A 14,893-nucleotide genomic window follows, 5' to 3' on the forward strand; every position below is an offset into this window, starting at 1 on the left:
GGGTTTTGTATATATCAAATGTTAATAAAATATCCCACAATTAATTTTTCAACATTTAAGCAGAAAAGTAATAAAATCGAATTATTTTTCAATATAAGATCACTTTACCAAAAGTATCAGGGAGGAGAACACAACATGTTTTACTCGAACATGGAAAGATGGGGTTATGACAGATAATTTTAAACCGCATTGAAAAACAAAACTTTCGACGAAAAAATTTCGGACTATGCTAACTCTACTCAAAGTGGCGTTCCTTAATTATGTTTTCACAGTTAATCTCAATAATCCCATTTCTTATATTAATTGCTCCTAATTCACCTCTTATTTGCCCAACAGCGAAACACTATAAAAAAAGCTCATATTTCAAACGATCTGTAAATTCGATCTTACTTGATCGAATGGTTCGGTTGAGGTTCACGAAAAACAATTTTTTTTAAAATATTAAATGGTCATTATTTTTCGTTAGGGTTGTTGTCTTGATGTTACTTTTTAATTTTTTTTTTAATACTCTTTAAAATGAAGTCACTACCGTGGTCTTAATCCGAAAAATAGATCGTTTCGAGGTAGGAACATCTTCTAAATTGCATTTTCCTACGTTGAACTGTTGAAATGTTTGAGGATTGCTATATCTTTTTAACACCTGATTTATATAAAAGTTTATTTTATTAAATTTTTCTGTTTAGAGCATCGTGTTTTTTTTATATAAATAATTTTTTTTTTTTTGTCTTCAGTCATTTGGCTGGTTTGATGCAGCTCTCCAAGATTCCCTATCTAGTGCTAGTCGTTTCATTTCAGTATACCCTCCACATCCTACATCCCTAACAATTTGTTTTACATATTCCAAACGTGGCCTGCCTACACAATTTTTCCCTTCTACCTGTCCTTCCAATATTAAAGCGACTATTCCAGGATGCCTTAGTATGTGGCCTATAAGTCTGTCTCTTCTTTTAACTATATTTTTCCAAACGCTTCTTTCTTCATCTATTTGTCGCAATACCTCTTCATTTGTCACTTTATCCACCCGTCTGATTTTTAACATTCTCCTATAGAACCGCATTTCAAAAGCTTCTAATTTTTTCTTCTCAGATACTCCGATCGTCCAAGTTTCACTTCCATATAAAGCGACGCTCCAAACATACACTTTCAAAAATCTTTTCCTGACATTTAAATTAATTTTTGATGTAAACAAATTATATTTCTTACTGAAGGCTCGTTTCGCTTGTGCTATTCGGCATTTTATATCGCTCCTGCTTCGTCCATCTTTAGTAATTCTACTTCCCAAATAACAAAATTCTTCTACCTCCATAATCTTTTCTCCTCCTATTTTCACATTCATTGGTCCATCGTTGTTATTTCTACTACATTTCATTACTTTTATTTTGTTCTTGTTTATTTTCATGCGATAGTTCTTGCGTAGGAGTTCATCTATGCCGATCATTGTTTCTTCTAAATCCTTTTTACTCTCGGCTAGAATTACTATATCATCGGCAAATCGTAGCATCTTTATCTTTTCACCTTGTACTGTTACTCCGAATCTAAATTGTTCTTTAACATCATTAACTGCTAGTTCCATGTAAAGATTAAAAAGTAACGAGGATATGGAAAACATCCTTGTCGGACTCCCTTTCTTATTATGGCTTCTTTCTTATGTTCTTCAATTGCTACTGTTGTTGTTTGGTTCCTGTACATGTTAGCAATTGTTCTTCTATCTCTGTATTTGAACCCTAATTTTTTTTAAAATGCTGAACATTTTATTCCAGTCTACGTTATCGAATGCCTTTTCTAGGTCTATAAATTTCTATATATAAATAATATATCATAAATATCCAATATTTTTTTAGTTACAAAATTTATTGAAAAATGTTTGTTTAGTGAAAATAAAATTTACTCGGAGTTGATAAAAAGTAGAAATGGTGCGGAATCGTAAAATATACATAAAATTATTGTGACTTATATAACAAATGTTTTAACTGAATTATTATTTTAGACACGTCATCATTATAAACAGAAATGTACCTTTTACAGATATTTTATAGCTAATAAAAGAACATTATAACTGTAATAACTAAAAATAAAAAAATTACATCATAAACGACTTATAAATAATTGTTAAATATTTAATATTTTTATTATTTTTAAACGATAAAAACCTTATGAATGATAGATATCAAATCTTTCCTAGTATTAATTAATAAACCTATATTGCGTGAAGGCACCTTCAACTTATACATTGTTTCATCACAGAAAGGACCAAAGTAATTTTTTTCTCATACTATCCTCACAATTACCTGAAATATAAGAAACTAGTACAACTTTCCATGAAAGTAATGATGGTCACCCTACGGGATTTATTGTGGTTTTTTTTATTATTATTGTGTTCCACATGATGTACCGAATAATTTTATTCGGCTCATTGAAAAAAGGTAAGGGAAAACCACTTCACTCCTAATTTTTCCTGATAAGCATGACTTGAAATCCTTGTTATTTCTTAAAAGTGGCTTTGTCATTTTCAAGAGTAATCTGTATTTCATGTATTTAATAATTAAAAGTATTTATTACGATAGGGATAAATTAGTTTCTAAATTAATTTTTTTTTTATTACTGTTAGGAGGAAGAAGTAAGTGGATAATTTGGTATTAAATATGCAGCTTATATTATACATCATTAATATAAAACAATATCAATGAAATATATATATATATGTATTATTTCATTTATTCATTTTTTTTTCATATACCTATGAACACTTTTTAATATATAAATAATAAAGTTCGCTTACCAAAATATGAAAGTTTAAATCATTCGAGAGCTTTCAGATTATTATCTATCTTCAGGAATATTCAATTAATTATAACACCTGTAAAAATTCATTTAAAATAGTAGAAATAGAACAAATTGGAATAAAATATGAAAAAATAGTAAAAATTTTATATATATATATATATATATATATATATATATATATATATATATATATATATATAACAAAGCAAATAGAGACCGTCCTAATTTTGCTAAACATATATTTGAATATAAACATAATTACAATCCAAAGCGATTTCCTCGATATATTAGAATTAACTAACAATTTTATAAAACTAATATGTTAGAGAAATTTTTTCATTTATTTAAATAACAACAAACCGATGAACGAACAAATTAAAGTCGAGAACGACATATTTAAACAAATTGTTAACAATAAATAATGATTATCGGGTTGGCCAAACTGCTTTTATTATAAATTATCATAACAATTGAGATTACTTGATTGACAAGGCGTATTTTACTTTAACGTATGACTTGTTTTAATTTTATTATCGTGATGATCGATTGTTATATATACTCGTATATAAAGTTTTACTTAATTTACCATATTTTATTTCAATTTATTCTATTTCTACTATTTTAAATTAATTTTGTCACATTATAATTATTTGTATATTCCTGAAGAAGGATAATTATCCGAAAGCGCTCGAGCGTTTTAAACTTTTATATGCTGGTAAGCTGAACTTTATTATTTATATGTAATATACCTTTGGTGCCATGTTGAGAAAATTTAACATTTTATTTAAGTTTTAAAAAGTTAATAAACTTTTTATTTAAATCACGTGATGTCGGTTTTACTTATGTAACTGAAATGATGAATCCTTTTTTTCGTAGCAGTTCGTAATTGCAGAGAAACAAAAACATTTACCCCCGCATTTTATAATCAGCTAAAATATATATTTATGCTGCATTGTAATATTGAATAAAATTAAAAACGTTGAAAACCTGTTTAATAAAGTAAAAACTGAAAAGATGTAAATGAGCATTTCAGTTATTAAACGATCATCATCAGTAGTTATAAAGGAAAACAAATCTACGAGGCAGATTCAGAAGTTCCGAATTAATTTTATAAAAACCGAGAACATGAAAAAACTTAGAGTAGATTTTCTTCAAACAAGACACATTTTTTGCCGATATCTATAAAATTGTTGGAAACATTCATGGAACCTATTACGAGTCCTTGTATCTGTTCCCCTACAGAGTATTCTTCAAAAGTGAGGGGAAAAAACCTTATGCCTAACGTAAACCGCTTTTCATTTTTTCAACATTTCCGATTCTCCATGTGCTTGTTCAAGTTAATATATCAGGCGGTGTTTTATTTTAAACAAAACGAAAAGTTTTTATATTTGTACGCTATTAAATTTTTGATATTTTACATTGTAATTTACAGGATAACAAGGAAACAACTATTATGTTGTTTTCTGCCAGAAGAAAACATATGATGCGGTTATATCGTGTTCCCAATAAAAAAACAAAAATATCTTATTTTAAACTGTATGAAACAATTCCGGGACTTTTTCAACCGTCTTTGTTTATACAAACAAAATACGAAATAGTCTGTATTTATAAAAACTGAAAACTAAAATATATTTGTGACCGGTCCAAGCTGTAAGAAAAGTGCTTGAATTGGATGAGTCCTTAAGATGTTTATCGTTTTCTTTTTTTACGTTTAAAAAATAAAATGGTCATTCTATAATTAATATAGAGAATTTATTATTAAATTGTGATTGTCTTATTTATTTATTTTTTGTTTTTTTTTTTTTTTAGGACGGAAAAGAAGAAGAATTTAACGAGGGAGAAGTATTAATTGAAATAGAACCGATAAGATACGAACTGGCTATACAAAGTTTTAATAATATTCGTAGAAAATTATCAAGAACAAAACAAGAACTCGGTTCGACAATATTAAAAAATTCAGATACATCACCGATGCGTGTGGACGCTGTTATCGCATACGAAGAACAATATTCAAAATATTGGGGACAAGGTAAAGCGATATTAAAAGGATTGCCCACTAACATTCGACTACCAAACAGAACATTATTGGAAGAAATTACATGGGGAATTCCTGATAACGAGAAACGTAAAAATGTTTTCAAGTAAGTCAACAATAGGTTAAGTAGGTTACACGTTATTAATTATTTTTATCGTTATTCAACCTGTAAATTCCATTCTAGGAAAAAAGCACAATGACCCGAGAACAAATTCCCTATACTTTTCAGAAAATTACGCAAAGGTTAAAAATTAATCTTTCTACTAGCGATAAAATTTAAAATTATTATTTTCTTGATGAATTAACATATTTTTTATCAAGAAAAATATTAATCGTATCCGATGTTTTGGAATAGTTGAAAAAATTAAAATCTTAAATGCGCGTGCACACACACACAATATATATACACAAGTGTAATTATCGATATAACTACTATACCTATCTTCAGTGTATGCATTTAGTGCCGTATTGTTCTAATAATGAAAAATATTATTGATGTAAAAAAAAAATATTAGAATATTAAAATTATTTATTTATTTAAAATTAAATAATAAATGATAATTAATTGCCTGATAAATCAACTTATTCACAACAGACTCTCCCGCGCACGGCTAAACTCGTCTCGCCCGTGTTTACACGAATGGGCGTTTCACTTCAGATTTCTCATTCTGAAAAACAGAGTTTAAGCACTGAAAAACTCCGAAAGAATATGAGTACATACGTAGCTTTCCTAGTCGCTCCTCTCAAAAACAAAACTATCACTATGTACATACAGTTCTTTTAAGAATTATATTATGTATCTGAAAAACCCGGAAAAAAATTCAGTAATGTAATACAGTTTATGCTCGTTTCCTCCGTAAATATCTTAACCTCTTGATCTACCCTTACATAAATAAAAATTGAAATATTATTTTCAAAACGCATTCTATTTTTCAAAGAAATTTAAAATAAATAAAAATGTTGGTAATAATGAACTTGGAGATAACTTGACCTATTTCTCCACTCTCCTATAAGATTTTTTGCATGATATCTATGTCCTGATTCGATTAATCTATTCGGATGAAATTTGATACAAAGATTTCTGTATATGAAAAGTACTGATGCCATTTAATTTTAGTTGCTCGATCAAGGAGGCAAATTTATACAGACTTTTTGAGTCCCATATCTTAAAAAATTACTGAAACAATATAGCTAAGATACTTTCTAATAATGATTCCCATAAATGGGTGAATGGAAGAAAAAAACAGTTTTTTTCTTTTTTGCCATTTCTGAACTTGTGTGATTCTTCTACTGATTAGATTTCTATTATATTAGCATGCCATTTTAATTATTTTTTTGAGCGCTTTCATTCAAGTATGGGGGATAATAATCATTATTTTTTTTATTTTTCAATATCTTGATAATAGATAAATCCTAAAAGTAACTTTTTTCTTGAGTTTTAAATTAATGTTGTACCTGATAAAAAAACAGAGAAATTTTTATTTATAAGAATAATAATTTTTAGAAACAGAATAATAAATTATATTCCACATTAGAAATGTGGACTAAATATATATTATAATTTAGTTTCCTGAAATAGGATATCTGGAATTTCTAATGAATTTCTCAGGCATTATAAGACTCAAAAAGAATTGGGCTTCAATCAGTATGTTAATGTTATTTGCTATACTTTGTTTGATATCTTCCAAACTAGATAAACCGACCCACCGGGCTGGTGAATGCATCTTCCCAAATCAGCTGATTTGGAAGTCGAGAGTTCCGGCATTCAAGTCCTAGTAAAGGCAGTTACTTTTATACGGATTTGAATACTAGATCGTGGATACCGGTGTTCTTTGACAATTGGGTTTCAATTACCCCCACACATCTCAGGAACAATCTAACTGAGACTGTACAAGACTACACTTCATTTACAGTCATACACATGATCCTCACTCATCCTCTGAAGTAATACCTGAACGGTAATTTCCGGAGGCTAAACAGAAAAAGGAAAGAAAAGAAAAAACTAGATAAACCAATTTTTATGAAATTTTGTAGATTCAACTTCATAATATTTTAGTTAGAACTGATTAAAGGAGTAGGGGTTCTTAGATTTTGTATCACAAAATTCTTTGTCGGCTTTTTTTAATTTTATTATCTCAAAAAATGTATTGTACTATTTATTTAATAAATAATTCATTTTTATTTCTTTATTAACAGGGTAGAAGCGTTTTTAGAACCAGGAACAGCTGTTAATGTAACATTAACAGGTAATCAAACTGTAAATGAAGTACCTTATAATGGCAGTTTAGTTGCTATATACAAAGATGATGCGACAGGTGCACGTATGATAACTGGATTAAGACGTGAAGAGTCTATGCAAGATTTAAAAGCTACATACAGTCCGGCATATTTCTTAAGTAATTTCAGTCTTGTACCGACCACAACTACTACCACTACAACAACAACCACTACGACCACAACAACAACGACCACAACTACAACTGAACCGCCGCCGACAATTATAACATCTTCAACGGAATTACCATCTACAAAAAAAATTGATAAAACCGATAGGAAAGATGAAAACATGATAAATGATCAAGCCGCTAGAAATCATGCGGTAAAAGAAGGTATGACAAGTGAAAATAATTCAGTGCCAGATTTATCAAAGCCGGTACCTATAATTATAATAACAGCGATTTTGACAACATTTGTCTGTAGAATAACATAGATTATATATTTTAATGACAGCAAAGATATAAAATTCTAGATATGTATACCTATTGTAAAACCTAAACTATTCAATAAATAAATGCAGAAAACCAGTAATCCAGATTAATTACACCCACTGAATTAATTATATATTGTTGTTTATTATTTATAATAATAATAAATTGATAGAAAATAAAAATCTGTTTATGTCCATATTTACAACATAGAATTTACTATTCAATTATAATTAAAATATATCATGTTATATTAAATGTATATTTAATTAGTTTTCCATAAATATTTTTAATTTTAAGACTTCTGCATTCATGACTGTATAACTTTGAAGACATATAATTTAAATTATTAAATAAATCTACAATATGGGGTAAAAATAAACCGTATTAATATGGGATTGATTAATATGCTATCAAATCGGTTCAGTAATGATAAACTTATCAATAAATAAATATATATATAAATAAGAATCACACTGACTGAAACAAAAATAGTATTATCAGGATATATATATATATCAATTATGAAATTTACTATGGCAAGTGATCCTAAAGTAAATAAGTTGTTTTTATGATTTAGAAGTATGTATGTACAAAAGTAAAACTTACTGTAAAAATATTAGAGTACCTCTATAATATATAAATGTGGTCATCATCACATCATTCTATTATAGCTGGCGTTATTTCGTTCATAATGAAGTGTGGATGGAGAAGGTAATGCGGTTAAAATTCGCAACCATATTACATATGTATTTAAAGTCTCAATAATACGTATTATTATATCACTTCGGCTAAAGGATAACCCTTATAATTGGGTTAGGGTTATAAAGTAATTTCATAATCGATATCTTTAAAAAGATAGAGTTAAATATAAATGGGCAATTGTAATTAAACTTGACGGTTTACTCGGAAGTAATTGATGACCAGTTAATGATTTAATTTCGTAGTTGTTAACCGATTGATGTAGTTCATAGCAAAAAGCAGTAGTGTATAGATGGTCAGTAGTTTAATCGATGATCGATTTCCAACAAACCACGTCTACTAAACATCAAAGTATACCGTTTTTATTGTATTTAAAATTCACTACTTAATTTTGTAAGTTATTTGTACCCGTGAAACACTTTTGTTTTGAATAAAACCGTGAAACAATTTACCATCTACAAAAAAATCAATTGAAACACGTCCAGGACTGTATATGAATAACTTAAAAGGGAATGCTTAAGTTTTTTATTTTATTACATATATAATAACAAAGGCCAATAATGTATTTAATTACATTTTGAAGTAATAAGCTTGCGATGCTGTGTGTTCATATATCGGGATTTCTAATCAAGTAAAATGTATAGTCTACAACATACCGCTTTTTGAAGCCGACATAACTAAACAATCTTGTTGATAAAAAATTATCAATCGTGTAACCCCTAGCATTAAATAAATATATAAGCTCTATTTCTACATCACTGGCTTTTATTTTATATATAAGGCTATCGATTAATGTAATATCTCTACTACAGCAAAAGAAATAGTTATATATTTTTTGCTGCATTCTTTTCTATTTAGAAAAAAGTTATCAAATTATAAATCAAAACTATAATTAATAAATAAAAAATAAAATTATATTACAGGCAATAAAATTATATTACGACAGATTTCATATTGATATTTCTGATTCTTTTTTTTTTGGAACAATCATCTTGGCAATACTGTGCATTACAATGGTTACTGTTTGTAATTGAAAAAAAAAAATATATATTGCTATTAGTTTCAGTTAGTAGCAGAAATAACATAATTAATCCAATTGTTAATACCACCTTTATTTTATTTTTAATACTACACATCATGAATTATAATTATATCGCAAACAGATATATCTTAAAATTATTTTTTTATCTGAAAAATAAATACATTTTTATTATTATATATTTAAATACATTTATTAAGAATGGAGACTAATTGCAAAGTGGTAGAAATATAATGTTAATTTCTTAAATTTAGCTGTTTTAATAATGCTAATCTGAAAACATTAGTAGTAAAACTTTCCTATATATTTTTGTTAATAATATTAACTGTAGTGATTATTTTCAGTGGAACTAATACTTTGATGAAAAATGTTATTCCTATCTACTACTGCTACTAATGGATTAGATGAAGCAGTTTAGTATGTTATGTTTGAGACTGTACTATACCTGGCAAAAACATATAGGTCACAGTTCTATTATCACTTGCTTGCTTATGGTTGTAGATATGTTATGAAAAGTTTTTTCATATAATAACATTGTACTACCCTTTTCAAATATATATATTTTATTGGTTTTCTTATTTTAACCTTTTTATTATTATTATTATTAATATTATATTTATTTATATATATACTGAACTAAACTGTTATACTCTGGTTGAACAGAAATAAATAGCATTTCAATACCATTCATCCAAAAAGTTCTGGTTTTGAAACACGATTAATCATGACAATTTTTCTCATTCCACAAGATTTTGTATAATATTAAACGTATTAAGTCCTTCTTAGGTTAAATGTTAAAAGTTATTTTTTTCTTTAAACTAAAAATCATCCCATTTAAAAAAATTAAGATCCACTTAAATATGTCTTAAAAAGTTATTTGTATATTATTTTGAATCCTTCCTGTATTGTAAGGAAAAAATACAATATGTAAGTAGTTAGTATATAAAAATAATTTAGCTATAATAGTTTGTGGTCCTGAAAGTTAAAGACTTTTTTGCTCTTTCTTGCTCTCTCATTCTATCTCTTTCAGGTAATGGTTTGCTACTTTATAGTATACAAAACTATTGAGAGTAAAAAAAAATATTGTCTAGCCATCACCTCTTCTGTTACTGTGTGATGGAATTCAGTCTACAGAAAAATTATCATTAATAGGAACGGTTTGGTTTTTTAACATCCACATTATTTTATTACATATCAATACCTACGAAACATGTATAATAAAGAGAAAAAAATGGATGTCATTGAACGATTAATATACGATGTGTCATTAGTAGGATAATAAAACTCCAGTAATACTGCTGTGCGAGTGGACTGGAGGGCATGGTACGTTCTTTCATGACCACAGACTTGTAATAAACTACGTTAAGTCTCCTGCATCTATGCTAAATGTGTGTAGAAAGAATAAAAAAAATTATTGCGATTTTTTGTAATGTATAATAAATGTTACCTATTCTTATTATAATTATTATTAATATATGTACAGATTTTATTCTTATACTCTTTAAATTATAATTATAAATTATTTTAATTTTAAATATTATGATTATCATTCCATAATTAAATAATAATATGTATTATTAAGTTAATTTTTAATTTTTTAGGGTTTTCATTATATTTTGTTTTTTTTAAAAATATTTTAAAAAAGAATTGTATAAAAAAGGCATTTTTTTTTAAATAATTGGTATTATTATTTTTATTTTTTTTTTTATTAGTGTAAATAGGCCTATTATTATTATTAATAATTATTTTGTATATAACTTTTTTTTAAACTTTATTTATTCATTACATTATTAATATTAAATTATTTTTAAAAATAATGATAATATAGTTAATAGATAATTAAATAAAATTTATTAAAAGAAGCCAGTAGTTTGAAAAAGTAGTAATAATAAAAAAAAATTAAAGAAAGTTTAAATAGCCAGAAAGAAAGAATATTGAAAAGCACACGTAATAGGAAACAAAAAGACTTTGATAATAGCTAATGTTATTATTGTGATATCGCGTGATATTATTCAAACCTTTTTTTTTTAATTATTAATAAAACATAATAATTAGTATTTTATTTGCAAATATAATTTTTTTTCTAGGCAAAAATTATAATAAAACAATTATTCAATTTTATTTTTATCATTTTTTTAACAGTTAAAAATAATATAAAATTAGTAAAAACAGTTGTAATAAAGCCTAAATGAGAATGAAAATATATTTTTTTAAAGAATTTTTGTGCTTGTTAAAAACAAAGCAAATATATTAGCTATGAAATATTTAAAAACAAAATAATAATTATGAAGTTAAAAATAAAACAATATTTAATAAATTAGTTATGTTTTATTATTATTATTATTATTATTACAATATTATAGAATCCATTTGACATTGTATGTTACTAGACCTTACACTATTAAACATGACAACCATGTACTACCATTGTTGCCATGTTAACCGTTTCAAGGTCAAGTGTCATACATCATATGTCCATTCTAATTCATCATTTTCTGTAATATATTTAATTATTAAATACCTGATTTAAATTTTTTTTTAAATATATATTCACTTTACAAAAAACATAAATTTTACAAAATAATAAAAAGTTTGTAAGTAATTTTTATTAAAAAAAAAAAAAAATGTACAGTTCGATATGTTATATATATATATTTATGTATAAATATATAATTGTGTAATGTCTATTATAATTATTATTAATATTATATAAATATAGTCAAATAGATTTTATTTTTTTACTCTTATGTAAAGAAAGTGTTTTTTGGATGGGATATGTAAAAAGTGAAAAAAGCAAAAAAAAAAAACACAAATATATTATTTTTAATCTTAATATTATTACTAATGAATGTATGCGAAACTGAAAGAGGAAAAAATTTTTTAAGGAAAATGATATTATAGGTATGCTAATGGTACAATTAAAAAAAAAATCTGGAGGATAGATGATAACTTATAATTATAATAAATCGATTTATGTTTATTTTAATAAAATTTTACTGTTATTTTATTTTTATTTTAATGCAACAAAGATGTATAAAAGGATTACAGAACGGTTTCGAAACAGTATTTATACACACAACACACAAAGATACAAACATTCAAAATTACAAACCCTTTACTTTACTGAAACAGAATCGATATATGAATATTTAAAAATGTACATCGAGCAAAAGAAATGGCAGCTATCGATAAATTTTAATGTCAATAACCGTCTCTAATGTTAAGTTAAACTTTTAATAAACGGCTGTTTGAAGCATTTGTGAGATTCAGACCTGTTCTATAATATCACGCATTTTATTTATATATAATTTTGATTTAGTAACTATAAATATGAAAATATTTCAGAATGTTACATTCGCGATTCGTAAATTAATAATAAAAATTTATTATTTGTAGAAAAATTATACCGTTAAGAATAGAATCTCTTAGTACACAAAGCAGTCGAAGTTTTAACACGGTTCAGGAACATCACAGTTAATTTAGATTGTGCAGTTAAAAAAGCACTAATGTTTATGACGAGCATGCTTGTTACGTCTTCTATTAATGTATTTCCACATACTTTAACTAATGCTACAATAACAGAAAAATTTTGCATTATTTATTATTTAAATTAATTGTATTCATCATAAAAAAAGATGATTTTTCTTTTTTATAGCATATAAATAAAATTTTGATTAAAAAGAAGGAAATGCTTTATATGTATTGCTTAAAAAATTAAATAAAATAAAAATATTCAAAATTAAAGTAATGTGTTGACATAATTCATAATATATAATTTTTCTTTTCTTTTTTAAACTGATTTCTTTAACGTGGTAACTTATTAATGTACTGAAATTATATAATCTCTTTATTATAATAATAATGCTAAATGTTTACAGTGTTTAAAAAATAATAGCTATGTATCATGTGTAGAGCAATGATAGACTGATGTATGTATCGATAAAGAAAGGATAACTAAAGTATGTTTGAATAATAAAGGTGAGATGATAAAGCATCACATGATTTATCAGCTACATTACATATAAGCTGATATATTTTAGTGGAAGTTGGTTGTAAATTATGGGGACAGATAATTGTACCGAGAGAAGGTATAGCAACACACACGTACTTTAGTTGTCCTTATTAAAAACAATTTAAAATAAAATAATATTAAGTACAATGCCTATTTTTTCTTTTAGTAATATATTAAATGACCCTTATTTACCAACTGTTAGGAAGATTTAAAAAAAAAATATTGCTTACAGTTTATTTTTATTTTCTAAAAATATTTGCTAATTTTAAAGTAAACTACTTTCTTTATATAATACAATAGAAGAAAAATGAAAATCTCTTGACTTATCTTTAAAAAATTCCTTTAAAGTCATCCTTTCCCTACATACCGCTACACTTTTCATTATATAAATTCATCCAACTTCTAGTTGAGGGGTCGGCTCAAGATATTGGAGAAACCTGCACTCATTTCTGATGTTTCTTTTCAGGACAAGGCGATCTTTTGTAGCATACACTAGAGTCGGTCAATGTAAAAATCACAAATCCATAATGAGTTGCTCTTCCTGATTAAAGATATCCACTGTAGATATTTATTGAAGAATTAGAGGTAAAATAAATTTCCCATTTCCTGGAAAGGTCTATGAAACACTTCTTTGGTCGGTGTTCTACCCATTTTGGTAGATTATCCATTTCCATTTCCTAGACTCTCTTCTCTCCAGAAGTATTTTGTTGTTTTTAGAATAAACAACCTTTTGATCTGCAGTAAGGATGTTGGTAACTTTAAAATTTTCACATCCTTTGTATTCATGTCATTTCGTATTCTATCTCTGAAATTTATTTGGGAACTCTTTGTTTCTTATCTAATATAAAAAAAAATTCAGCAAGAGGCTATGTAGTTATCAAGTTGCATCTTTTAATACGACATCCAACAGTATCTTCATGGCACTTTCATTCATCTCGGCAGCTATTTCACTGATGTTTAGTCTAATGTAATTTTTTGTGTTAAGTTGTCCACCACTCATCTGTATGGCATAAATGTATTTCTTAAATCATCATTCTATCGACTAACTTAAACTTTGACAGTCATTAATTTATTGTAGAGTAACCATAAATATAGCACATACATTTCATTCTATCTGCAGACATCATGTTGTTTACATACATAATGAACAATTACCGATTCATGTAAGTAAATTTATCTTTCTTCCGATTTTCATCTCTTACTCAAATCACATACCACCTAATTTTAAATTTCCTTTTGCAGTTCGTGCAAACATGATTTTTTAGGACTTTCCAGTTTGTGCCTCACTGAATATTATATACGTTAAATTTAGATAATTCCATATGCCATTGTAACAGAATTAATTGACGGTGATCCTAACTGATAACTTTTGATTCTTTTATTTAAAAATAAAAGTAACTATGTAATTCATTAGTAACATAAAATTAATTTTTTACTAAAAATGTTGCAGCCATCCTTTTCATTCTAAAAACCCTTTATCTGCTTGTACATAAGTAGTTTTCATCAAGGTGACCTGTTAATAGCAGATGGTAGTCGCCAGTATAAAATATAATTTTGGATAGTAATGTCTATCTTAGACCATACATTGCACCACTTTCTAAATCGATCATTCTCTC

The 14,893-nt window shown here is 26.4% G+C and overlaps 1 protein-coding gene across 1 annotated transcript in view; it reads left to right on the plus strand.

The window, feature by feature from the left end:
* Positions 1-13,424, plus strand: part of LOC142320441 (protein unzipped-like) — a 75,002-nt gene extending 61,578 nt beyond the window's left edge. The window contains exons 4-5 of the mRNA XM_075358216.1: positions 4,594-4,925; positions 7,016-13,424. Coding sequence (XP_075214331.1) covers positions 4,594-4,925; positions 7,016-7,529 — 846 coding nt within the window. The 3' untranslated portion in view covers positions 7,530-13,424. The remainder of the gene's footprint in view (positions 1-4,593; positions 4,926-7,015) is intronic.
* The last annotated feature ends 1,469 nt before the right edge of the window (positions 13,425-14,893 follow it).

The sequence above is a fragment of the Lycorma delicatula genome, chromosome 2, assembly GCF_047948215.1.
Source record: "Lycorma delicatula isolate Av1 chromosome 2, ASM4794821v1, whole genome shotgun sequence".
Lineage (NCBI taxonomy): Eukaryota > Metazoa > Arthropoda > Insecta > Hemiptera > Fulgoridae > Lycorma > Lycorma delicatula.